Raw genomic sequence first — 27948 nt, 5'->3', positions numbered from 1 at the left:
AGGCCACAAAGCCACATTTCCCTTCAGCCAGAACCTAGATCTCTACTGAAGGAAGCTTCCGATGGAATATTTGCAAAATGTTCCAGCTACCACTATTTTTGTAGAAAGGTTTCTCAAAGCTGTCCATGAGGTGGAATATTCAGTGAAATGGTTTGTAAAAGTTATCAGAGGTAACCAAGCTTGGAAATATCCTTAGGTTCAGCAACAGAACAATTTTGTTTTAATCTCTCCTGGAAATTTTCTTTTTATTCCTGTTCTCTAGGGAGAAATGAAGTGAACTATGTAATTTAGTAATTATACAGGAACTTCGGGCTAATTTGTTTTCCTGACTTTTTTAGAGATGGCTATAGCAGGTTTTTTTTTTTTTTCCTACAAGTAATCATGGAAGAAAATAAGAAGCAAATGTATGATTTTTATGAAATGGAGAGAGATTGAACTGCAAAACACTTTATGAAGATGCAACTTCGAAAATGTGTTACTTATAAATTGCATACAGTATACATATATGAAAGCAAGCACAGTAATTGTCAGTTCTTTTGAATATTAAGTAAATTTCCTTATTAGTTATCGCTTGTTACATAACACATCACCCCACAACTTACTAGCTTAAAACTGTAACCATTTATTTGCTCATGATTCTGCAGTTTGGGCACAACCCAATTGGTGGGTTCTTTTGCTGCCTGGGCTCACCCTTGCAGCTGGAGAAATTTGACAACTCAGCTGAGGTCGAGGAGTCCAAAAGGATTTCGTTCACAGGCCTGGAAGTTGATGCTGGCTATTGGCTGTGGCACCCTGGCTCTCCTTTATGTTGTCTCATTATCTGATCGGCTAGACTAGGTTTCCTCAATGGAAACATTCCAAGAGGGCAAAAGCAGTAGCTGCTGTTCTCTTCAGGCTTAGCCTGAGCAGTCACACAGTGGTACTTCCATCACATTCTCTTGGTGAAAGCAAATCGCAAGGGGTGGAAAAATAGCGTCCACTTCTCAATGGACAGAGTGTAAAGCCTGTCTGCAAAGGATGTGGATATAAGATAGTAAGGTTCATTAGGAAATACTTGTAACCATTTACCACCCATCTCCAAAGCACACAATCTCCACTTCTTATCTTTACCCAGACAAGGTGGGCCTTTGTTTTTTTTCTTAATCAGTGATGACTAATGGTGAGAAATAGTAGGCATGGGAGGAAGGATTGTGGAAATTTAATTGGGAAAAGCAGATTACTTGAATACTTGAGGGCATATGTGTGGGCATTTGTTTCTTCTTGCTATTGTTTTTTTTTTTTCTTTACCATTTTCTTTCAAATATGTTCTTTGAATATAGAAATACTCTTCTATTTGTATACAGAAAATGTTGTGAGATTGTACAGAAACGTATTGAAAATCAGAGTCCTTTGATCTCTGGTTCTATGTGTTTGTGAAGGGAAAGTGGTTAAATCTATAGTTTTGAGAAGTAGGCTGTGAAAATGGATGATAGGACTACTAGGAAATTGCTTTAGGGCAGTAGCTCTCAACCCGGCTGCACCTTAGATCATCTGGGGAGCTTATAAAAACGTTGATGCTCAAGTCCTATCCCAGCCCAATTACATCAGCATTTCTAGGTATCCATATTTTGTAAAAGTTTCCCAGGAGCGTCTAATGTGCAGCCAGGATTTAGGACCACTCACTGCTTCAAGGGTTAGAGATTTGGAGGAATGGTTTACAATAATGAGGTTTGGGGATATAGGATAGAAATGTTGGGCTTGGACAGGAGCCTTCAGCCAGAGCTGATAAACTGACAGTGCCTCAAGGTGGAAAAATTATTAACCTTCCTGTTAGATTGGATAGAAGAGAAAGTGTCCTAATTTTCTGACAGGGCTCCTAATTTTTTAATATATTAGTAGAGGGCAAAATAGCATCAATGAGAGTACATTATTTTGAGCTAGAGTAATTGAAACTCATAGTGGAATGGCTAGAGCTAAAATAATTTTCATATACCAAATGCATTTTTATGTCCTCTGTTTAAAAGAACAAAATTCATAACTAGAGCTTTGTAATTTGTACTCTGTGAAGATTATTCTTCACTCACTTATAGCTAGAGTTGAAAGTATATCGTTTAAAAGTTGGTGAGGCTTTTCAAAGGAGTGAGGGACTATGCTAACTTCTTTCAATAATCCTTAAATATATTACCCCCAGAAATGGAAAAAAACATATTTGCAAATAGTATGCAAACGATTTGTCCAGTTGGACTGTATTATATAGGAGAGAACTGTTAGCCAGTTGGGGAATTTACAAGGCTGTCGAGTAATCTGGGATGGATAGAAATGTGCTTGTGTATTGATGCCACTGCAGTTTTGCTTGCTACTAGCAAAGCTCCTTTCTCACTAATATTTTCCATAGTGAACGGAGTGTTTGTTTCTGACCTATTCACAAAGGACTGAGATAATCAGACACTTCATTTGTTGACCTTCAAAAGTGGCTGATTAGAAACAGCATCTTGATGGCTCAACCCCGTCATCCCAAATCAAGACTTGATTGTGAATGGGGATTGTAATATGATACTGTACCTGAAGTGAAAGATTAATGTCTCAGACTGGGTGAAGCCATCAAGTAGGTAATATTTCTTTTTTTTCTTTTTCCCTTAAAAAGTAATTACGGGTGGAGTAAAGAATACATTCAGGCATTCAAAGATTTAAGATGACATGAAGTCTTTGGAGGTAGAGTTATAAAAGTTGATTTATACCAGAGGATCCAGAAAAACTAGTTCAATGAAGCCATCTCTGTATATAGAGACTCTTTGCTTCAACCTAAGTCTCGAGGATAGAAAAATCAGCATTGAGATGAAAAATTCCATCTCAGGAAAACACTCCATATTAAGGCTGAGGATTAAAAGTAAAATAAAATAAAATTACCACTTTGATCCTGAAGGTAAATGTAAAGTAAACTGCAGCAAAAGGCCTTTTTTGTTTAAGGATTCCCAGTTCTTTGAGGTGAGGTGTGTGCTGTTTTTACTAAAGATTATATGACTGATTACTCTTCACATACTGACAGCCCCCTGTGGTGTCTTTTATGTGCGTCTTGGGGGGTTATATTAAAGCTCTGTTCTTCTGTGTAGTGGCCACCTGTTCTTAAAAAAGGTTGTATCAGACATTCTTGGAAATAATGTTGTGCTCCAAAGCACAGTGCAGACTGGTGAGACTTGCCTGCATGTAAACTGTGCAGTAGAGTGAATAGCGATCAACTGGGGAGGATGGAGCCCCAGGCAAGGGAGGATGTCTGTTTGGTTGTTATATTTATCAGGAATTATACTGAAACCCAAGTCTGATTATGGACAGTGTGGTATCCTGAAGTAAAGATAATGAGTAAACAAGAACAAGGAAGAACCTTCTTTTTCTGTGACGTGTATGCATAAATGAGCTTTACAAATTTATTTTACTTCCCTAATTGATTTCATGGAGGAGAGGAATCTTATTGAGTAAATATGGGAAAAGCAATTTTTACAGCAAGCCCTAGTGTAAAGTAAATGATTACTAGAGGTTCTCAAAGTAATTATATAACATGGAAATCAATATGAAACGCTATTACAGCATTTATTTTACTTATGAACCCATGTGTATATGGTTGAGAATGATTGCAATCTTGCTATAAACGAAGCTTTCAAAATAACGAAAAAGTAAATCTCTTCTATGACAATATCAAATACAGTTAAAAACAGATTTGATAAAATAATATAAAAAACTTTATATGTTTAAGTGTTAAAATATTTCTAGTATGATAATATGACTTCCTATGGCCTACCAAAAGTTGGCATGTTCTTTGTCTTGATTTTTTTTTCCCTTTAAGTTCTCCTTAAATTGGAAGTACTTGTTTTTCTGTCCTCCAGTCATTACTCTGTTTCTACATGCTGTCCTTGGGTTGTTTTGACTATTCTTTTGGTTTTAAAATCCAGGGTTGTCAAATCTATTATTTCAAATTTATCATATTTAAAATAAAGCTCATTATCTACCTTCTTTAAATCTCTTTATGTTTTCTTGTTTACTCTCAATAAATGGCATCGCAATCCACATATTCAGGTAGACTGGAATCCCAGGTGTCATCATATCTGTCCACCCCAATACCCAGTCTTCAAGCTCTATTGATGTTCAATGTTCTTTTCCCCTTCTCTACCACAAGTCTAAATTTCGGGCCTCCTCATTTTTCACCTGAACATTGCAACAGCTTTCTAAGTAGTCTCTAGTATCGCACCACTTACTGGTAAAACATCCAGGTTCTTTGGCATTGCGTTCAGGGCCATTCACAGCATGGTCCTTGCAAGCCTAATCTTTCATCCGTTTTCTGCAATTCACCCGAGGCCTCTCTCTCTTACTTGTTCTCTGGTGAAAATAAACTTCTAGGAGATCCTGAGTCTTTCCTATCTCACCTTTATACGCCTTTCTCCCTCCTCTTGGAAGACCCTTTCTATTTTAATTGTCCACTTGGTAAGTCTCTTTTCGTCTTTTGTAGCACCACTCTTCCACCCCACATCACGTATTAGTGATGATCCCATGGAATTATTATGTGACCTGTGCCCTTTTTGCAAGTGCTACCTTGACTTAAAACTTTCTACAAAGAAGTTTATGTTGGTAAAATGCCACTTGCGAATTAAAGCATAGTACTTTGAGAAGTCCAATGACATTGTAAAGAACTAGAAACTGTTAACAATGGTACTCTCTCTCTCTGTCTGTCTCTCAAGGCTGGTATACTCGAGAGGCATAGTATCTATACCAGGATCCGAGCTCATGTGTGCGTGTTGGGGGGTGCTGGGTGGTGATCATGGTGTTTATGGTAGAGAGGGGAGAGCCAGACAGGATGTGTCTTTCTGTCTCAGGAAGCCAGAAAGGTAAAAAGTCAAAGAGGCTAGTGTAAGACAGAGTCTTCAGAGAGCACTGAAGATCAAAGCAAAGATACAAAATGCAAACAGCAAGTTTAAATGTTGGTGCAAGTGTTGACACAATGAGATGAAGCTGAGCAGGGAGTCAGGTAAAAATGGAACTGAATAGGAGCAGGGAGGGAATAGAGCAGGTTGGTTTCTGGGCCACTGCCAGGATCAGGCATGAAATGTTCTTAGCCTGTCATTCTTCTTGGAGGGTGCATGGAAGCGTGGTGCTTGGATACCTTGGACAGACACAGGCTACTGATTTCAGCGACCTCTCCTGCCCCATTGCTAAACTCATATTATAATGAAGGCCAATAACTCCTGCTTTGTGGTTTCTAAATGACTGGGCTTGGAATTGGACTCTAGATTTATTTCTCCAGTATTTTTCAGCTCTACTGTGAATAATAAAATAAATCTATGATTTATTTTTATTTGATTATCTTATGTGGACCATAATTGCATTTTGCTAATTTAGAGGTAAATGCCATGTCAGCTTGGTTTTTCTCTGTTACTTAGTTTCTATTTTCCTTTTTAGATTGAAAGATTGTGATACACACTTGTAACATCCTAAATTAACAGAATTTCTTGAAAGTATATAGTATGCTTTTTCTGACAGTTCTACATTTTCTACATCAGATTTGTTAGATGAAGCTTTAGGTATTATGAAGAAATTCAGTGGATTTATGTATTGGCAATATATCTTAAATTGTGTTTTTATATCTTTTTCTTTTGGTACCTCATACAAATATACTCAACATTAGAAGAACTGTATGGAAGTGCGTACTTTGTAAGCACAATTTGATGACTGAGAAATTAGACATTTAAGTCTACAATGATTGGTGTAAAGTACAATGGATGAGACTATGCAGTTGAATTTCCCAAATGATAGAAAATAGGCAGTAAAGAAATATATACAAAATAAATTTCAAGAGTTGTTTGATGTTTATCTGTCACTACAAATTATCTTGGAGACAGTACAGATAATCTGAATGCAAAATTGCATCATAAATATCTTCCTCTGAGCCATTTTTAGTGACTCTTTTGTAAAATGTTATTTATACAGTGATTCTACGGTATCTTCTCTTGCTTTATTCGTCTACCTCCTTCTGCTGATTCTTCTGACATCAGACCTCTGTAAGATCTGCCAGAGATGCTCTCCTGGCCTAAGAAATCAAGCATGGGTGAGACCTGGTGCAGAACAGGAAGGCGACCCATACTTGGTTTCAGAGGCTGTGAGAATACCTACGGTCTAGAGAGAAAGCCATTTATGTTTATGCAGGCCTTTCAGAGAACAAAATCTTCAAGGCAACCTTGTTTTATTACAGACAGAAACAACTAAGAAACAGATATAATTCGTAACTGTTCTGGTCCAATAGGATTTTCAGAACTTTCTAAAGGACAGGAACCAGGTTGACAGATAATGATTTGACACCTCTGCTAATGATTTTTAAAACACTGTGCAAATATGAAGCTTCTTCCTTCTTAAGGACATACCTCCTCTTCCCTGACCTGTCCAGCTGTGGTTGTTAGTTGTCCATGGCTTTGGAATAGCTCCTTAAGGGCTAAGAGAGAGGGATGGAGATGCGAGGACAGAGTATGGATTTAGTGGGGCCTCATTTGTGCTTTGGCATCTACCCACCCTTTCTCTAACCACATATTTTTCACACACCCAGCCCCACTCACAGCTGCTTGCCTATAGGGCCAAAAATCTTTAGTTAGTGATCTGCCAGAATTCCACTTTTCTATGTAGGAGATTGGAGTTATTTCAAATAACCCATCTGGTGGGCTGAAGAGCAGTAAAGAAACTGAGGTAGATAAAATATATATTGTTAAATACTTGGTTGCGTGCCTTGTATCTTTGCTGATAATTTATTTGTTGAGCTTGTATTTGTTCATTTTTGTTTGTTTGTTTGTCTTCTACTCTTTAATTTTACTGGGGGGATGGATAGTGGGCATGGTGGTGTTGATACGTATTGTTATCTCTTAGGCCAGAGGAACCAGTTCAAAATTGCTTTTTATTTTCTCAATCAGAATTCCGAAGACCTGGATCCTTGGCATAAAAATTTAAGCTAGAAAGGCAAGTTCTGCCAAGTATATATTACATACCTCCTGGCCATGGATTTTGGTAGGCTTCCTTAGAGAAATATGAAAGTCGTTTCCAATAAAGACTTATTCTGTATTTCCTTCATTGAATTTCATATTTGTACATTTTTTATTTATAAACGGTATTACTTTGTTCCACTTAAGATAGTTTAATCTAAAATATGCAAAATTAATAAAGAACACATCCCCATTTTGTTGAGTTCTGATACTTAAAGCAAATTCTGTGCTTAGACTTTTCATTTGTTGTCAAATGAGTTGGAGAAACTCAGTTTCTTTTGAACTGTTTTCTCAGTTAAAGAACTTCCCTTGGATAGCCTAGAGAAGTGCTGTCCAGTAGATTTTTCTGCAGTGACGGAAGTGACCTACCGTATTAGAGGTCTAATATGGTAACCAATAGCCAAAGGACACTGGATATATGGCTAGCACAATTGAAGAACTAAATAATTTATAGAGCTTCATGTGGTTAGTGGATACTGTATTGGACAGCACAGTTCTAGAGTACTTCAGTCATTTAGACAGTTTCTTCTAGGTTAAAAATTCACCAAATGCATCATTTTTCAGTTCTCTTATGGATTTCATAGGTTTTGATTAGTAATTTAAGCTTATATCCTTTCTTTGTCTTCTTTTTGGTTGCACCACGAGTGCAGGATCTTAGTTCCCTGACCAGGGATCGAACATGCGCCCACGGCAATGAAAGCGCCGAGTCCTAACCACTGAACCCGCCAGGGAATTCCCAAGCTTACATATTTTAGAACAGTTTTAATTCATTACCATCTCCTTACACAATAAACTGTCCACAAAAGAGTGAGCTAAAACAGTTTTCCAAGTTTTAAAATATTTCTGTGGATGCCACTTTATTTTTAATAAAAGCACTCATTAGATTTCTGCTGAAAGCTAACAGCTGGCCAATTACCAAGCAATGACCACACACTGAGTGTTAGTCTTTGGCCAGTATTGCAGAAAATACTCCATAAGTTACAAAAAAAGATTTGATGTGATCCCTCTTCTCAATAATATTACAGTATTACTAGAAAGACAAAACTAGCAGGCAAGAAATAATTAAAAATCAATCAGTGCTAAACTTTATTATGCAAAATAGGAGTGAAGAAGACTTTAAAGTCTAAAGGAGCCTTAGAAATCATGTATTCTGAACTTCAGACATGATAAAATTGTATTTCGGTGGGCTTACCCATTCAAGATTTCACAGCCAGCTAAAGACACACCCAGAACATGAATGAAGGTTCTTCTGATCCTCAATCTGTTGGTGTTTCCACATTGCCTTTAAGACTTGCCTCCTAGAGGAGACTGGCTTTTTTACCATTCATTAAAAAGAAAGCTTGAGGTCAAGCAATTATAAAGCAAATTCCATTTCAAATATCAGTTTCCTGTAGCAGAGTGTTTTCCAAACTTAATTGTTTAGTTAACACATTCATAAGTTTTGTCATATCCTTTTACCACTTGTATTATTATTTATAAATACTTCTTTTATTTTTGATTTAAAATTTATTACAAGGAAAATGGAAAAACAATATCAGTTATCATAAATAAATGGTAACTGGGAAATAAATACAGGAAAAATAAAAGCTAAACTGTGCTATAAATTCCTAGGCAGACACTTCACCTTAGCCAGAGGACTGTTCTTATGAAGCATATTAGTAAGTGTTGGAAAGCCTTAGATACAGTAGTCCCACATTACCATAAAGAGCAATCCTTTTCTTCACTTCGAGTTTTAAAACTGTGGGATTTACAAAGTCTCATTGTTGCATCTAATAACTTCTCATTGGCCCCCTCCTGGCTGTTTAAGACTATCTTAGGGTGGAATTAGCCGAGCACCCTTAGTTGGGTACCACACACATACATGTCTGTATGAATTTGTGTGTCTGTGTTGGTCGGTGGTATGGGGTTAATGGTGGTTATGCTTTCAAATTATATAATTGTGTAAGTTTCCTGATTATTTTCCTAATTGAAACAAAGATTGTTTGATCTACTGGATGACTTTTTTTTTTTTTTTTTTTTTGTGGTACACGGGCCTCTCACTGTTGTGGCCTCTCCCGTTGCGGAGCACAGGCTCCAGACGCGCAGGCTCAGCGGCCATGGCTCACGAGCCCAGCCGCTCCACAGCATGTGGGATCCTCCCGGACCGGGGCACAAACCCGTGTCCCCTGCATCGGCAGGCGGACTCCCAACCACTGCGCCACCAGGGAAGTGCTGGATGATGTTTTTGTGTTGTTATTTTTAATAGGGAAAGTAACTGTAATTAAATAATCTTTTCAGGATATTAATTAGATGGAATTTAGCTAGATTATCTCTCCATGTAAAAACATACAATTCTATCATTAATTAAATGAAAACAACTTTTATGGTTGATTGTGGAGCACTCAGGAGTCCACAGGTAACTGTGATTTCTGGAAATGGTTTATTAGGGGGAAAGATGACATACATTATTTCTTTAAAAGGTGGAAAGGGCTGTCAAAGTGGTTTTAAAAACCTGAAAAACATGACTCTCATTCAAATATCAAGTAAGGATACATCATAGTTTATTTAACCCATCAATGAGAGAACCCTTAGGATGGTAGAGTTGGTTTAAAGAGCCTTTGAAGAACTGAGATTATATAGTTAGTTGGGAAAGGTGTGAAGAAATAAGTTTGCTAAATTAGAGAAAACACCAACAGACAATAAAATCATAACCTTTGAGTATATCTTTTCCACCAGAGAGAAACCGTTTGTGTCTCTAACAGCCCCAAAACTACAAGTTAAAAGTAATTTGACTGACTCTGGACACTATAGTAAATAGTAAATCAAACAAGGGTGCATTTCCCAAGAGCAGTACTTATTAGGAATCCAGGTGATTTTGTCCCCCCTGGGCATATTTGGCAAAGTCTGGAGACATTTTTGGTCTTGGCAACCTGGAGGGTGCTATTGGCATCGAGTGGGTAGACTCCAGGGATGCCGCTAAACATCCTACAATGCACGGGGAGCCTTTTCTGCCTCCGAACTCTGCCCTGGAAAATTAAATAACCTTTGTTAGCCCTGTTGGTGCTCTAGTACGACATTGAAAGAACCCACAGTCATCCTCTTGCCTTATTTCCAAGTTTTGGATAATTTTTCTCAACGATGCAAAGAGACTTTCCATGCAATACAAGTGTTTTTAATGGACACTTGAATTATAATTTCTGAACATACCTAGAGGAAGCAGACATTGTGAGCAAGGCTAGAGCTCTGCTTTGTTTTTATATTTCTTGTCCTTCTCTTTCATTCCATGGTTGCTTTCTTACATTTGAATTTTCTTAATCTAAAAATAAATGGTGAAGAAACGTTAAAACATGCATTATCTGTCACTGTGAACATTTTAATGAAGGCTTCATTCAATTTCCTACAGGACAGCATTTTTCTCAGCTGATTGAATCTTTTTCTGATTGACACTTATGATTCTTGAAAAAGAAATAGAGGCTGATGCACAATAATAGGAAAGAAGAGATATTAGTAAAGCATAGATTTCCCACTCTTCTTCTGACTAAATTTCCTCTACATTTGGGAAGTTAAGGAAAGCTGACATATTCCCATAAGGAAATACAGAGTTGGGGGCATCATACCCTAGTCTTTTTAATACTAAAAAGTCAGAAAGGAAGGACAGTCTTCTCTTATACCTCTAATATAGTGAAAAGCTAAAAGCAGAAGGAACATATATTCATAATCTACTATGATAACCCAGCAGCAGCCACTATATATATATATATATTTTTTCTATACACGGGCCTCTCACTGTTGTGGCCTCTCCCGTTGCGGAGCACAGGCTCCGGACGCGCAGGCTCAGCGGCCATGGCTCACGGGCCCAGCCGCTCCGCGGCATGTGGGATCTTCCCAGACCGGGGCACGAACCCGTGTCCCCTGCATTGGCAGGCGGACTCTCAACCACTGCGCCACCAGGGAAGCCCCCGGTTAATATTTTATAGAATGGATGCTAATTACTTTTAAACTAATCAGGGGTTTGAACAACATTCATCAAAGAGTGGTTCCTATGATATGTATATAAACTAATCAGGGGTTTGAAAAATATTTATTAGAGATCGGTTTCTGTGATACATCCAATCTATGATTAAAATGTGGCACAGAATTCCAAGAATCATGTTTTGAGTATCCAATCATAAGGCATGCGAAATGTGGAACTTTAGAAGGAAGAGTGAATTATGGTTGGGATTCATTCTTATTTTGGAAAATATAGTAAACAAAAGGTAATGATGCATTGTTATGCACCAGCCATAACAGTTCAAGGCATGGACAGTGCTCTATAAGGAGACGCAGTTTAATGCAAAGATAATGCCTTGCAGGGGTGCAGGGGGTGAGCTCAGGTGTCCCTCAGTTTAGAGGGGAACATAGGTTCTCCAACGTGGGTAGACTCTCCTGAAGTATTCCCAAAGATCATAACCATTTCTATCCAGGCTTTGAGATAATGAGGACTGTAGAATGTAGATGGGATCTCCTGGGAAGAAAAGATAACCAAATAAAGCAAACCGATGCTCCTAACCTTGGGATTTCTCTACAGTTTACCAATCCATTATCTACAATTCCCCTTATCTTGTAACAGGGGAGGGGCCACAGAGGGCCAAATCCACGTCTCCCATTCTCTTCAAACCCCTTCCAAAGATCAGGAGAATAAAGCCGTGAAATAGGAGACATTTACTCGCAGGCACTGCCTTTATTAATTTTTAATAAGAAATTGTTACCAGCACAAGTCATGCTGTTATTAATTTCAAATTAAAACTCAGACTATGTATGACCTCTGTAAATCAGCTATTTTCCAATTCATTTATTTTGGCTGTAATTATGACTGATTGCTCAATTCTTATTGGAATAGCTAAGGTGCAGTTTAATTTTAGTTGAGGCCTTTACAATAATAACCAGGGAATCTTTTCCACATAACTGTATAAGACACCTATTTTTACCATACAGAATTAAGATAACAGTCTTGGACACCTGATATATTATTTCTCCTTACTGCATTGTGGAAAATAATTTGTCTATTTTGTGGCTATGTCTAAGCAGCTCCAAAAATTTGAACTTTGTTCCATTAAAAGGAAAAAAGGAATGAAACGTATCAGCCATATGTTTCTTTTTTCTTTTTTTTTTTTTTTGCTGTACGCGTGCCTCTCACTGTTGTGGCCTCTCCCGTTGCGGAGCACAGGCTCCAGACGCGCAGGCTCAGCGGCCATGGCTCACGGGCCCAGCCGCTCCGCGGCATGTGGGATCTTCCCGGACCGGGGCACGAACCCGTGTCCGCTGCATCGGCATGCGGACTCTCAACCACTGCGCCACCAGGGAAGCCCAGCCATATGTTTCTTAATGTCAGTGCTTAATTTATTGATATTGTATGTGTGTGTGTACATATACACATATACATACACACAGTCCCATATATAAACATGTCCACAGGTTGGAAGCAAAATATTTCTTGGTAAGAAAATTTCTTAAAAAGTACTATATCAAGGTCTGGGTTATATCCCTAGTCTGAAAAATAAGCGCGCCCCCCCCCCCCCTTATTTCATATTGAAACTAGAAAAGAAACTTCATTGATTGTTTTTATTATGTTAAAAGCTTCAGCGTTTCTGTTTGACACTGTGTTCTATTTAACCTCATCCTTTATCATAGGACAGAAATCTATTTTAAATATTGTTTTGGAAGCCAGATTTCTGATGCTCTCCACTGCTACTAGACCTTATTTTTGTGTGTGTGATGTACTGCACAAAATTGTCTATTGATATGAAGCAGGCTGCGGAACGATTTTTCAGCTTTGATCTCTAGAATGAATCGATTTTTAACAAGCCCTCGGTATGGCAGCAGAGGCTGATGTGTGTCTAACAGCTTCATTGAAGGGCTGCATTTGATTTGCTGTTGCTAAGTGCTCTCTTTTAGTGAGCTTGTCTGTGAAGACTTCCTCAACCAACTGAAGCTCTATTATTGGGTTAGAAACTGCTGTTACATGTTATCTACTGATTAAAAAATAATTACAGGCAGTCTACATTACACAGACTCATCAATTTGCCATTAGTGCTACTTGGTATAAGCTTTGAAAATGGGAATGAAACTCAAAACTAGCTTTCCCTCTGAACATACTGATTAAAATAAAAAGGTATTTATTTGTTCATTTTGAATATACAAGGTTAGGGGCAGAATCTACTGTGATGTGGCTTTCCCTTAGTGCTTATTATACTTTGTGTTCAGCTAGGAAGTTCATTGTTTTCTTCACAGGAGAATCATGCAGTTGGAAGTGTCTTCGGAAATGTCAGCATGCTAACATGATTGGAAACATGAAATCATAAACCACTGGTTATTTATGTTCCAGTTGTGAGCTATACCATGGACCAGTAGGCTAAGTTGGACAATTAAAATTATCACTGGCATCCTGAAAATAGCAATATAGTTTTTCAAATCTGCACTAGGGTTGTCAGTTCCTTTTCCTTTAGTCTTTGTTTGATTTTTACAGCCAGCTAACAAACCGAACTGTGTAAAATGTCAATAAAGACAAAGTCTTTATTTTTAAAAAGAATTCTCATTAATGTTGCTGCAAGTTTTATTCATCAAAGTATATCACCCTACTTTTTCTTTTAATCTCTGTTAAGGAGTTAATGCATCAGAGGATTTATGTGTTTGAGTGTGTATGTGTAGTATGAGCTCTTTGGAGTGTAGAAAGTGTTTGTCTAAGAAAGTTTTTAGTCTAGTTGTCAGGCATTTTGGCATTGTCCTTTTCTTGCTGGATTCCATTAAGAATATAATGTCCTTTAAATATATTGACAACATGACCCAGAACATTCATCATTTCCTCTTTCCATTTAAAAATATAGTTTAGCTCTTTTCATTAATCTTGAGATTTTTTAATCTTGACCAAAGATTGACAATTTTAAGAGTAGTTTTGACAGCTGTGACTCTCAGGAATAGAACAGAATCAACGACTAAATTGGGTAAGTCCAGGAAAACCAACCTGACATAGCAAGGAGAAAAATTATATTTCTGGTTTTAGAAATAAATATGTCAAACTAAAATAATTGCACTTGTCCTTAGCCCACTTTCCTGAGAAGTTATCAGCCACTTTCCTGAGAAGTTGTCAGCCACTTTAAGGCCATGAAGGAATTCAGATCAGAGAGGGAGCAAACATCCTGCAGTTTCACAGCATAATCATGTCATTGATCAGTACAAAAATTCTCTCTCCTATTAAAGTAGTTTAAGTTACAGCAAGAATGAAAAGAAACCAGGATCACAATAAAACTTTGAGTTTTGTTTTACAGGCAAACAAAATATGAATAAGAACCAGATAATGGCAAAATTGCTTATAAATTCATACTTACCATTTTCCTTCTTGTCTTTGCCTTTGTTTTTGTGTGTGTATGTGTGTTAGATTGACCAGAATGGGCCCAAAATTCTCTTTTATTTTCCTGTTAAATATATGATAAAGCACTAAGGGTGTTAGGTACACGAGATACCATTTGTCAATATTGTTCTTGTCAGCTCTCATTTTGCTCACTGTTAATAAGATTGATCAAAAGAAACAATTCATTGAGTTTCTGTGTTTATTCTGTTTGCTTGGGTGGTCTCTGAATTTCTGTATTCTTTTAGGAACACATTCACATTTCATTCTTGAACATGTAAATATAGAGCAAAATTTAGGGTCTGGTCAAGAGACATGGAGTGGACTGTTTGTTTTTATGTGTCTGTTTATTCTTCAAGTTACCCAGGCATAAACAGCTCTCAACAGTCTGGCTCAAGGCTGCCTTTTGTGAATGAAACTTTGCTCAGACCTAGAACCATAAATTTATGATAATTACCCATGCAGTTGTTACTAACAAGACCCCTTGGTCCTCTCTTATTTATTCACCAAATCACAGATACTTAATGATTTACCGCTTACCATTTTTATCACACCTCAGAGTAAAATTAGGCACTCCCTTTAAGTCTTTTCATTTCCCTTCATTCTTCTTTGGAAGAGGAAAAATACTTTGTCCCAATGGCCACATGTTTGAAGACCATCTTTTCTTGAATAATTTTCTCAGAAAATATGCAAAGTTTCCATCACTTTTCAAAAATGGCAATTCTATCTTCCTCTCTGAAAACATGTTAGAATAAAAGATGCCTGACAGCTGATTAGGAAAATGACATATATTTTACTTCCTTTCAGATGAAGCCTTCTAAAAACATATTTACTTACCAGGGGCAGTGACAGCCTGTCCGGCAAAAATAATTTATATCCTTTCTGGTTATTGTAGAAAGGGAACAATGAAACAAGAAAGACCTTTCTCATACCTTCCGAAATGAAGAAGCTGGAAGAAATTGATTGTCGTTAAATTAAGGTTTTCTTTTGGGCACTCTGGCCACTGACACATTCTTGAAAAACAGTAGGAACTCTTTGACTCACTGGTGTTAATAATTAGACTTGGTTTGCTGTTTTCAAATATTTCTTCCAGGGAAACATGCATATTCTGTCTTTGAGGTAGGGTAAAAATATTTGAAAATTAGCAGGTTTATACATCACTATGTATCCCTGAAATATCATCCCAGCTAAATATAGTGCATCTTCAGTAATTCAGATTAATTTATTCAAAAGTCTTTTCTAAATGAAAGCTCATTTGCTTTTGAATGAAATTTGAACTGGAATGTTGGTTCCAGTAGTTATAAGCTAAGTACTCATAAGGAAGACCATTACACTTTTTGGAATTTTTACTTTTGAGGTATTTAAAACAGATGGGTTGTAGTACTCACTTCATAGAATTGTTTGTTGTGAGGTTTATCTGCGTTTGTGTAAATATTATTAATTATTATGAGATACCTTTAAAGAAATGTAGTTTTGGCACTTATCTGTACAGAGAGCAAGAATGAATATGTATCTATTCATATATATATGTATATTCTGAGAGAGGGTCTGTCCTGCATTAAGAAATAAAATCTGATTTTTTTTCAAGGAGCCACAGCCAAGTCAAAATTGTTCTTTTAAGCACCACAAACACTTTCAAAGGAATATTTACAAGATAATTTCTTAAAGATTTTGTCAAAAATCCCTTTTTCTTCTTAACACTTCAACCCAGTCTAGAACAAACCATCATCTGCAGAGGTAGTGTATATGTTTTCTTGTTTTTTGAAATGCAATAACAGATCAGTGTTGCTTGTTTTAAAGCTTGGTGGAGTGTGTTTATTCACTGCTCTAGAAATCCTGATAAATCCATGGCAAACCTAGGAAGCGGGCACTGACCTACTCTGCCACATTCCATATTTTCTAGGCACTGTGGAATATCTTTGTTTCTATATTAAAGCATCCTGTCATACGTACATCCTTCTGTGGCAGATGCCATCTGGTCAGAGAGTAGTTGTAGGGCGGCTGTAGAAGTCATGCTCTGTTGACCTAATGGAAGCTCTGTCTTCAGAGAAGTAGAAAATTGGTTGTTTCTGTGGGTTATAAAGTTCCAAGCCATTGCTTGCCACCTGAGAGCATTAATCCCATTATATTGGTTGTTTCCATAGTTAAGGAGTGGCTTGTCAGAGTGCTAACTGTCCCTGTCTCTTCTCCAAGCCATTAGGTAATAAATTGGATATAATGTGTAATTTCTCAGGGTTTTCTTTTTATATAATGAAAGATATTATGTTAAATTCTGTGCACTCAAATGTTCTTCAGCCATCTCATATAATCTCACGTTTTTCTGACCTGTGAAAATGGCAAAAACTCCCAGTTTTCAGGAGAGACTCCATTTTGTCACTAGGTTTATTTGTTTTCTCCCTTTAAGAATGTTTGACTTTGGGGAATCACATGTAGGGTTTTTGACTTGATTAGATGTACATTTTATTAAATCTGCCCTTGACCTGTAACTCCTAAATAGCTGAAATCAGGAATTTTGCTTAAACTTTGTACCGTCAAGCTAATAATTTTTTTTGCGGTACGTGGGCCCCTCACCGTTGTGGCCTCTCCCATTGCGGAGCACAGGCTCCGGACGCACAGGCTCAGCGGCCATGGCTCACGGGCCCAGCCGCTCCGCGGCATGTGGGATCTTCCCAGACCGGGGCACAAACCCGCGTCCCCTGCATCGGCAGGTGGACTCTCAACCACTGCGCCACCAGGGAAGCCCCAAGCTAATAATTTTTTGATGGACATCGCTTACAATCTTGAAGTTTAACATTATAAGTCATAAACACATTAATTGAAACATTGAATACGCACATAAAATGTTTCTTAAGATATGTGTTAAAACGTTTCATATCTTCCAGCGTAGTATAACCTGTAAACACATTCAGTTATATTATTCCACTTATTTTTTATTATTGTTTGTCTCAGTATGGAAATTGAACTATTTGTTTCATTTGTGAATTGAGGAGATTGAAATGAGAAGGTTGACTTGATCAATGAAAGGTCATATGACAGTTATTGGTTAAAAAAAAAAAAAAACCTAGAGTACAGATGTACTTAAATATCATCTCTGCTATAATATACTGAAAGTAATACATAGTTCCTGTTATCAGAGAGGTATTTTATGTAATATATCAAGCTTGCTTTCTCAATAATTGTGGCTATTTACTGCTTTCTGATAACATGAATGGATCATGGTGCTGAAGAATTTTACAAATACTATCTGTCCAGTTTACCCACTGCCAAAATTTCAGGTTTAGAATCTGTCCGGTTGCAAGTATAGGCATTCTGCGCTACTGCACGAAAAAAATGTGAATAGGGACTTTTTCTTGAACCACAGCAGCAATGACAAATTTCAACTGAAATGTTAGATGACTGTACACAACACAATGATATTTTATGACATATCAGAGCAAATTCTAAAGCATCCACCGTATTACCAGTTGCAATTCACTGCAGTATATTTTTTCTCCCCTAGGAGAACAATGTAATTTCTAGCATTGTAGATTCTCAAAGAGAATTATCACTGAAAAAGTTACAGAGTTTTCAATCAAAATTTCACCAAACTTTTGCATCCCCCTTGGTTTGGTTGAGAATCAAAGAAGAGAAACTGTGTTCCCAGTGGAAAAGCCACAAGGAAGTCTTTCTGTAGAAGCCAACGTTAACATGATGCCAACAGGCAGATGGAACCCAAGTCTGAATGAGAAAATCCTGAGCCAGGCCTCTTGCTGTGGCTTTAATACAGCCCTGTTGTGCCCTGATTTCCTGTTTTTATTACTGGGATTCTAGTTATTTATGAATTGAATTCCCATGTAGTAATCTTGCTGTTATTGTAAAATGCCACATGATATTTTGTGCTAAGTCAGTAAATGACTCATGCCACCACTTTATTTACTTTGGGTTTGTCATCTCTGTGCTTTTACCCTTTTTCTGACATTTTCCCAGTCTCTCCCTGCACATCAGCTGGCCAAGAAGCAGTGCTTGCTTTGAGCAATTGACAGTCGGCTACTGGGGCAGGCCTCACCACCCATTCACACCGCAGGGCACTGTCCACCCCAGGAAGAGATTTTGCTATCAGTCGTCTGACACTTTAGTGACTTTAAAAAAATTACTCACAGGATTTGGACTTCTTGCAGGTAATTCTTAGAGAAACATGAAAAAATATTGGTTGTTTGAAGCTTAAATTTAAAAATAAGGAGAAACAATAAAGTAGGATCATTTGAATTGGAGAAATAGAGGTGATTTCAAGAGGTCATGGAATAAAATACTAATTCAGAGGCTTTCAAACTCGTTTGACCAAGATTCACAATAAGAAATACAATTTACAGTGTGACTGCTTATATTCATCTATATACTACAGTTGAAACCAAAGTTTTTTTAAATTTTTTTGTTGTTGTTGTTGTTGTACGCGGGCCTCTCACTGTTGTGGCCTCTCCCGTTGCGGAGCACAGGCTCCGGACGCGCAGGCTCAGTGGCCGTGGCTCACGGGCCCAGCCGCTCCGCGGCATGCGGGATCCTCCCAGACCGGGGCACGAACCCGTGTCCCCTGCATCGGCAGGCGGACTCTCAACCACTGCGCCACCAGGAAAGCCCGAAACCAAAGTTTTATAAAACAATATTTATCCTTATTTGACGATAGGATTGTCAAAGTATTATATTTTTAAAGGTATGATTTTCATACCAAAATAAAATGAACACATGTAAAAGATTTCATTCAGCTTATTAATTAATGAGGGAACCAATACGATGTTGAGATTAGCTGAACGATTATTTGAGGAGCTGAGTATTTATAAGCAATTTAATAAAAGACGTTAAGATGGCTGTTAGATACAAAACTGGCTAATGTGCGTACAATCAATCATAACTTTTAGGGTTATCTTTTCTACTGGACAGAAATCATTTATGTAGCTATTATACAAACATCTACAAGTTAATGTGTACTTTCACTGGATCTGGGACCCTTCATCAGTAGTAGAGTCAAACAAAGTTTATTCCTCTAATTCTTGGCCAGACCTCTTAAATAATACCCTTATATGATGTTGAAAAGCACAGTGCCCAAATGTTTTACTCATTTCTTCCAAATTTGGCTAATTTTTATTAATAAGATATACTCTGATATTTTTTATTGTGTTGTTTCATTTTTGAAAGCTGACATCTTCCTAAATTGTTTTCATATGACGTAAGTAGTTCACGACTTGGTTTAAATACTACTACACCAATGTACAAATAAGACACCCCCAAACACTGCTAGACGGAGGCAAGTTTTTTTCTATGTCTTATGAATAAAAAGCTAAGGGGAGAAGGTAGAGGAGAAGAAAAAGCCTCCGCCAGCTATCTTCAGGGACCTCAACATTCTATAAAGCGACATGACTGTTTATAAACGTCATAATTCTTTTCTCCCACAGAGCACACATTTTGCTTACGTTGCAACTTAGGCTTTTTTCCTCCTGATTAGAGTAGAATTTAGACAACTTTGTAGAGTTTTTACAGCTATGGGAGAAGGTGAATTAGTTATCTGGAACCACTGCCTCATTTCACAGAGGAGGAAGCTGATTCAGAAAGCTGAGGTGACTGGCTCCATCACCCAGCAGTTCCATGGGGAAGCCCAACAGGTAGCCATGGCATAAGGAGGATGGACACTGGACTCAGAAGGGTGTGGGTGACAGTCACCAGATAGAGGACCTTACGTAAAGCTCTTGTCTTCCTGGTCTGAGCTGCCTTATCTCTAAAATAGAGAGAGAGCTGTAATGAGAATTAAAGGATGGATGACATGTAAATGTCTTTGTAAAACAAGCACTCTGAAAATGTAAATTCTAGTCACTTTATCCAGTGTACATTTTTCCATCCTTGGATACCATCTAACATATAAGATCTAAATGTTGACCTATTTGCACATATTTACCAATAGTTGAGATCATGGGTACACTCTTCTATACACAGTTCTATGTTAAATATTTAAAGATATGCTAGTCATTATTGCTAATAGATCATCACTGTAAAATGCTCTAAAATTTGCAAATTAAAGAGCACCGTTCTGATAAAATGTACTGTTATTATATAAGACTTTCCACCTGTGGAGGCTTCTAATTATGCTTCCCATGCATAAAAAAAATGCAACTAGAAAAACTGATAAATGGCCAACAGTTACTTATCTGCTGATTATACAAAATTTCATTATAGTAGAACATTTAACAGTTTAATTCTGAGCTCTCTCAGGAATAGTCTGTAAAATGTTTTGCTTAGGTCTCTTTTTAAGCACTGAATTCTCAGCTTAAATAAAAGGTACATCAAGCCTTTGCCATAAGCAAAGTTAAGTCATTAAATCACAAGAGGTGAGCTTGAAGATGGCACGTAAAGACAGAAGAAATAAACACAATTAAAACATGTCTGAATGTTTTCTTCTCTCTTTCTCCTTCTTAGACAATAATTGTTGAGATGGAAATGAGACAGCTTTACTGCAAAGACTACTTTCTTGATTCCTAAGAGATATGTTTTAAAATACTCTATAAATATTAGAAAAAATATTCTAGGTGTATTTATGCCTTTTACAAAGTGCTTCAGACAGCTGAAGTATTGGGTCTCTTGAGTTGTCTCTTTTTCAGTGCTTTCTTCCCCCTCCACCTCCTTCGCTGATTCTTCTGATTACATGAGAGAAAAAAAAAGGCTTCATTTAGGCACTAATGTGTCTACTGTACTTGCTGCTTCAACACTGGGCAGGTGCTATCCTCCTGTTTTATAACTAGAAAAGCAGGCCCCAGACTGATCATCTTGGGACCTCTGCAGACAGCAGAGTGGTGCCAGGACATGTGGAGAAAGAGTCTGCATCTGAGAACCAGCAACACTGGAGCCTAGGATGGAAAACCAGGGACCATTTATTCACAACTTTGCAGCTTGAACTCAGAAGGTTTATATGCCATTATAATCCCACGAATCTTCCTTTGGTTTCTCCATCATGTGACTTAAATCACCACTTTGCACACTATTTCCTGTTGCTAACTTTTAGGATCTAATTTCCTTCCCTTCTAAGGATGCTGGGGGAAGATTAGTTACTTCATTTACAACTGGAAACACTTCTTTCTTTAATTCCTACTAAGATATTCTGACCCTCTGCTATTGACCCTTCTTGGACATACTCGTGTTCTCCTCTTTACCCCATGCTTCAGCCACAGTACATACCACATACTTTCCTGCCCATGCAAAGGGAAGGCATTTGGTGTAGAGTAGATCATGGGCTTGGAATCAGTTCAACCTGTGCTTGATTCTGGGCACTTACCAGCTGCATGACCTTGTACAGGAGGGAAAATACTTTCTCTTCTACCCTCTTATGTTCAGTATCTGGGGAACTGCAAATTAAACTGTCAAAAGACAGACAAGCAGGATAAATGGTTTATTACATAATATACATGTGGAGGCCTTCATAGAAAAACAGTGACAACCCCAAAGGAGTGGCTGGAATCTGGGGATTATATATCGTTTTAACAAAGAACAACACATTTTTAGAAAAGTGACAAGACAAGGAAAAGAGGTTTAGGTTTTTAGGGATGGCAAACTGTGAGAAGGTAAATATACAGGGAAACTAATGGGAGAGAAGAGTTGTCTGTAAAGTTTGTTATGATACCCCTTAGTGCCATCTCTGGATACTAAGGGCATAAAAGTCTAGTGTAGGCAAATAAGGGGAGGGTAGAGTGGAGAGATTTGTTTTGAGTCTGCTCTTTCTCAATTGCTTTCAGCGCAAAATAATCCCTCTGCCTAAGTGGTGCATTTTAACGTGGTGTATTCTGACCCCCTTCAATCTTAAAAAGGTTACTCACTTCTTGGAGTCTCAGCATCATACTCTGTAAAAGAAAGTAAAACCTCAGGTGATTGTTGTGGGAATAAATGCCTCTTACCCACTGCCTTCGCAGGGCTCTGCTCCCTTTTCAAAGCTTCTGAGAAAAGTGTTTCCCTCCTTCTAATGTTCCTGGATTTTTACTCTTCATTTTCTTTCCTCTTTTCTCTCTCTCTCTCTCTCTCTCTCTCTTTTTTTTTTTCCTATTAAATTAACTTAATATCTTCTAGTTGGGCAATCCTACTTAGAGGTTGGGGGGGTTGGAAGAAGCTGAAGGGGGATAAAGACAAGTGTTAGGGGATGAAGAAATTTCAACATTTACAGTTTTTGTCCTGCCCCATAAACCCATAGAAGCCACATAGTAACCTTGCCTTTAATACCTCCTTTAATCCTCCATTTCTTCCATCCACAAACAGTGCCTTTCTCCAAGTTTCTGAAGACCCAACCCAGACTTTTTCTCTTTGTTGAATGTATTTAAGCACCACGGTTGGAAGTAAGTTTTCTCACTCCAAACTTTAATAGAGGTTTCTTTTTAGATGTTACATATTTTTATTGTCTTGATTACTTTCCATACTTTAGTACGGGTGCATGTCTTAAGTTTCTTGTTTAACTAACCTGTAGAATGACCTCTCTCCAAGTGTTTTACAACATGAGAAATAGATAAATGATTGCACTTGAGTGGTTGAATTCAGTTCTAGAAATAGAAATATTAGATTTAACTAAGCCTTATAGATGGGCAGCATCCTGGTACTATTACTGTCCTCCCATCACTAAGTGTTATAGAAAGAAACAAAAAATCTCTGAAAGATTAATTCATTCCTCAGGCCCATGTTGGCTCTCTCCTTGCCACATAGGTTGCCCATTGTGCCAACAATTCAGCAGTGTGAGAGACGATTATTTTCCTTAGATGTTTTTATTGATTCACTGCTTGGTAGCAATTCTGATCACTGCTGATTTAGCCAGAATTCAAATCCGGAACCTTACAGTGAAAGCTGCTGTACCGTCACTAAATGTGTGAGGCCCTTCATCTTCCAGTTTGGAAGTTTCAAATGAAGCTCTTTTTTTTCCCCCTCACATTTCACATACACTGTGTTTAAAGCTAAAGCAGACCCCTCAAATCTAACCTTTTCTTGAATTTTAGAAATTGAATAAGAGGAAGTCAGTAACTGATTTCATTTCAGCTGAATTTCCCATAGGAGGGCCGAGGAGAGTTGTGGATCACGTTTTATGTCATTCGATGAGAATGAACCCATGATAATCTATGGTTTAAAGCAAAATACATTTCCCCATTATGGCAACTGGGTCTTGTGTTAAAATATGACACTTTACTACAGGTCACTGCTTTATTTCTTCAAGACTTTTGGTGAATTGCCTTTTTCAAAACACCAAGAACACATCTGTACATTTTACTTCTTTAATGACCAAAAAGGACAATGTGCCCTATATTCAAGGAGAAGAGAGTTATTCTTGGTGAGAAAATGAATATATATATATTTGAAATTAAACTATGATTCAGTTATCTAGAGGATTAGCCAATAGATCCCTCTGTGTTCCGATAATTGATGCCATTTGCAAATTGAAATTTTGCAAACAAAACTCACTTGCTACTTTCTTGACACCACTTACTTTGTACAGTTAAATTCATGTGTATGCCTCAAGGGAAAAAAAAGGAAAACATGTCTTTTACCATCTATCTCTGTCTTACCATAAATTTATATTCATTGTGATTTTTCTTTTACGGGAAGGAAAAGCATGAATGATTTTCATTGTAACATAAAAAATTCTGATTTAATTGTTTTTAATAGTTGATTCTGTTTTCTGACTTCATTTGTGTTCTTCTTGACAAGCACCTATTTCCCGATCTCCCAGCCACCCCCGCTTTCCATCCTGCAGCTTGACAGGAAGACATTAAAAGACTGATGAAAAACTGCCTTATGCCTCTAGCACTCTGCATTTTACCTTCAGTTATTCAATAATTATTTGTTAAGTGAGAGCTTAATTTTCACTTTTATGTAAGACTTTGGTGTTTGGCAGACGGCAAGAGATTGAAGGTGGTAGCTTACGCAGACAACGTAGGGCTGGTGAAACAGTACACCAAACACTAGTGAACAGCAAGGCACAGGGAATAGAGGAATGGATGCATTTGTGCTCCTGACCTGGAAACCTTAAGAACATCATCTAGCCATCCAGGATCACTGGATTTGTGTGATCCATGAGGTTAGAGACTAACCCTTCCTTTGTTCTTTTTTTTTTTTTTGCGGTACACGGGCCTCTCACTGTTGTGGCCTCTCCCGTTGCAGAGCACAGGCTCCGGATGCGCAGGCTCAGCGGTCATGGCTCACGGGCCCAGCCGCTCCGCGGCATGTGGGATCTTCCCGGACCGGGGCACGAACCCGCGTTCCCTGCATCGGCAGGCGAACTCTCAACCACTGTGCCACCAGGGAAGCCCCCTTCCTTTGTTCTTGTCCTCATATAGCTCATGCATCTGACACAATACCCGGCATGGGGCATAAAAAAATGTTATTAATAAACTTACTATTAATACAAACAGAAATAACATTGTCTAGATGCAAAATGGAATTAAATGAGTCTGCTTTTAATCTCTGAGGTTCTGTAAGTTATTCCAGAGTATTTTTTTGAAAGATGATTTTCTTTTGATAGAAGAAATGTTCATAGGGGAGAAAAAAGACATTAAGGCTATCTGGATAATTACAATAGAATCAAATAGCAAAGTTACCCGTTTATTTATTTTAAATCTTGAATGGCATGGCAGTAGCTCACACTGTGCCATAAAATATTTGGCGACGCAGACACTGAAGGACTTTTAAAATTTCTATTTTGGGAGCAAAAGTAGGATATCTAATCAGTGCGGCACCCTTTAAAATCATTCAATTGATGCCTGTGTGTTTAGGGAGAAAAGAAATGAGGAACATGAATAGATTTCCTGAGAGAGTTAGAGTGAACAGTGATTAAGCTTAGAACATAAAATTACCATTTATGATTAGTTCAGTTCAATTAATTCCATCTGTCTATCCATCCCTTAATTCATTTATTCAATCAACCAGCATTTATTGAAAAACCTATTTTGTGTCAGGCTCTGTGTAAAACCCTGGGGATCCAGGAATCAAAGACTCCATCCAAGAATTAATAGTCTTGCAGTGAAGTCGAAGATGTAATTGCAGTACCTGAGGGTAGCAGGAGTTTTCTGCTAGGGAATACCAGGGGGGTTGGGCAGCACCTAGGGCAGGCAGTGGTGCAGGCTGTTAAGTCACAGATTATGCAAGAACCACGTGGTAGGCAGGATGACCACATGCCTAATGGTGACCAAAACATAGTCCCCACCGAGATAGAAAATATTCCCTGCCGTCGGGGAGCTTACAGTTCTTATCTCTCTTAATTTTAATGCATATATTTATTGGCAATCATCTTTGAAGATATTTTTAGCTCTGAGTAGTTTTAGTGAAGTTTCTCGCAATAAATGCTGGATATGTAATCCTGGTTTTCCACGTGCTTGTTTGTTCCAAGATTCCTGGGTTTGCACACCACCATTCCCCTCCACCAAAGACTTCCATAACTATTATGATTTTTGCTCAATGCTGTATTCAAAAGTCACCCAGAAGTACAGCAAGAAAATCTACCCAACTAATGTTAAGTTGGATGAGTGCAACATATTCATAGATTTTTGAAATGCTGTAATCCTGTTTGTCCCAAGAAAACTCTTGCATTCCTGTCTTAATTAAATCTCTCAAAAGCAAGCAGTTTTCTGCAGGATATAATCCATTCATTCAGGTGTGAAAGGACAGAACCTATTTACATATTCACAACCCTGATAGCTATGTCTGGGATAAAATACATTTATTTCTGAGTTGTCTGGGTTCTGCAGATATTGCAATTACTATTGTATAGTCAAGCTTTCTCCTAAAAGACTCATTTAGGGCAGTTCTGAAAAATACCAGAAATTCGAAAATAGATTGTAAGCTCTTGGGACAAAGACCATGTTTTGATTTCAGTTCTCTTTACTGCTCTGAAAGTGCTGTGTATGCCTAAAGCTGCTTATAAATATGTAAATAAAATAAAATGATTAGCTGAACTGAGATAAAGAAAAGAGACTCATATAAAAGAACGTTTCTGAAAGTAACCAGACTTTAGAAAATACAGCCACTGGGAGAGAATGTTCTGGATTATATAGCTCTAGTTGTATTTTCTTAGACTCATCGCAATGGGAATAATATTTGTTTGAAGTTACACCAATGACTTTCAGTGAAAGAGGCTACAAGCACACCAGTAATTCAATACACGGCAAGTCGAGTAATTACAGTTCTGAGTGAGTTGTTCAGTCACTTGTAGGGGGGCAATGGCAGAACACTAAGGGGTAACTAAGGAAGGATCGCAATTCAGAGAGGGGTAAAACAGACACACAACTGAGCTTAGTGTATTTGAGGAGACTATCCCAGGGACACTGACTCTCAGAGGAAAAGTGGCGTGCAACAGTTCTGGGAATTTCTTTAAAAGTAAAAAATATGACAGTATTAAAGGCAAAGCATAGAGATAACCATGCTGATGCAAAGAAAGATAAGAAAACCAGAGCATCGGGCTGTTTTTAAGATCTGAAATGCAAAAAGCAATTATCTGCTGAATAGAACAAGGGCAGATCAGCAAGGACAGAGGAAACAGCAGAAGCCTGCGGGGCGGTCAGAGGGGCCGGGACACAAAATGAGTTCCAGTTAGAGCAGGTCAGCAAGGACGGGGAACCAGCCTTTCATAACACATTTGAAACAAGAGCAAGACCGAAGGAAGTACAGGCTCCCCAGTTAATAAGGAGAGGAAACAACATGACACAGAGAAGGCTTAGGTTTTATATCTATTTATTTTTAGATTATGAGCAAGCAAATAAACATCTACACTAAGAGACTAACTACAGCCCACAAATAGAGGCTCACAGGTAGACATTACAGGAAAGGCAAGCAATTAAAACTTTCCTCATTTTAGCTAAATGCAGTAGATTATCTATAATAATCAGTGAGGTGGACGAGCTTATTCTTTCTGAAGAGTATATTTTTACTGAGTCGTTGAAGCTCAGACAAAATTCTGCAAATCAGAGGTTTGAGAGACCTTTTGGGAGAAGTAGCCCATTATTATCAAAGAGCTAGAGACGAAATCATTGTAACTGATTTTAAATGTAGGAGATGCTGGGAATGTGTACCTTTTAACCAAATTTCTTCCCATTCTTAGAAAGAAACTGGACCATTTCTTCCCAAGTATTCAGGTGTCAATTAGTAATAAATACAAGGTTCTCATTAGAAAATTAGATGAACTATCTTTTTTTTAGTATTTTTATTGGAGTATAATTGCTTTACAATGGTGTGTTAGTTTCTGCTGTATAACAAAATGAATCAGCTATATGTATACATATATTCTCATTTCCCCTCCCTCTTGAACCTCCCTCCCACCCTCCCTATCCCACCCCTCTAGGTGGTCACAGAGCACCAAGCTGATCTCCCTGTGCTATGCAGCTGCTTCCCACTAACCATCCATTTTACATTTGGTAGTTTATATATATGTCAATGAACTAAATATCTTTTAAGAAAATCACTGAGCTTTAAATAGGCAATGTGTCTGTGTTTAACTTTATATTATTTTCAATTAATACAGTACAAAGGATAAAGCGAGTGATAATGTTTTATATTTAGAAATACAAGAATATCTGAAAATGGTATGAGTAGATGGTCCCTAGCCCCCTTCATAAT

At 37.8% G+C, this 27948-nt stretch overlaps 1 protein-coding gene across 1 annotated transcript in view; it reads left to right on the top strand.

Moving 5' to 3' along the window:
• Nucleotides 1-27948, top strand: part of LOC113629270 (EGF-like and EMI domain-containing protein 1) — a 460637-nt gene that overhangs the window by 247316 nt on the left and 185373 nt on the right. The window contains 1 exon segment of the mRNA XM_027123709.1: nucleotides 4555-4586. Coding sequence (XP_026979510.1) covers nucleotides 4555-4586 — 32 coding nt within the window.

The sequence above is a fragment of the Aethalodelphis obliquidens genome, unplaced genomic scaffold (assembly GCF_003676395.1).
Source record: "Aethalodelphis obliquidens isolate GAN/ISIS:26980383/991018 unplaced genomic scaffold, ASM367639v1 scaffold1, whole genome shotgun sequence".
In the NCBI taxonomy this organism is placed as follows: domain Eukaryota; kingdom Metazoa; phylum Chordata; class Mammalia; order Artiodactyla; family Delphinidae; genus Aethalodelphis; species Aethalodelphis obliquidens.
Note: the sequence above shows the minus strand (reverse complement) of the source record. Positions and strands in the feature narration are given on the sequence as shown.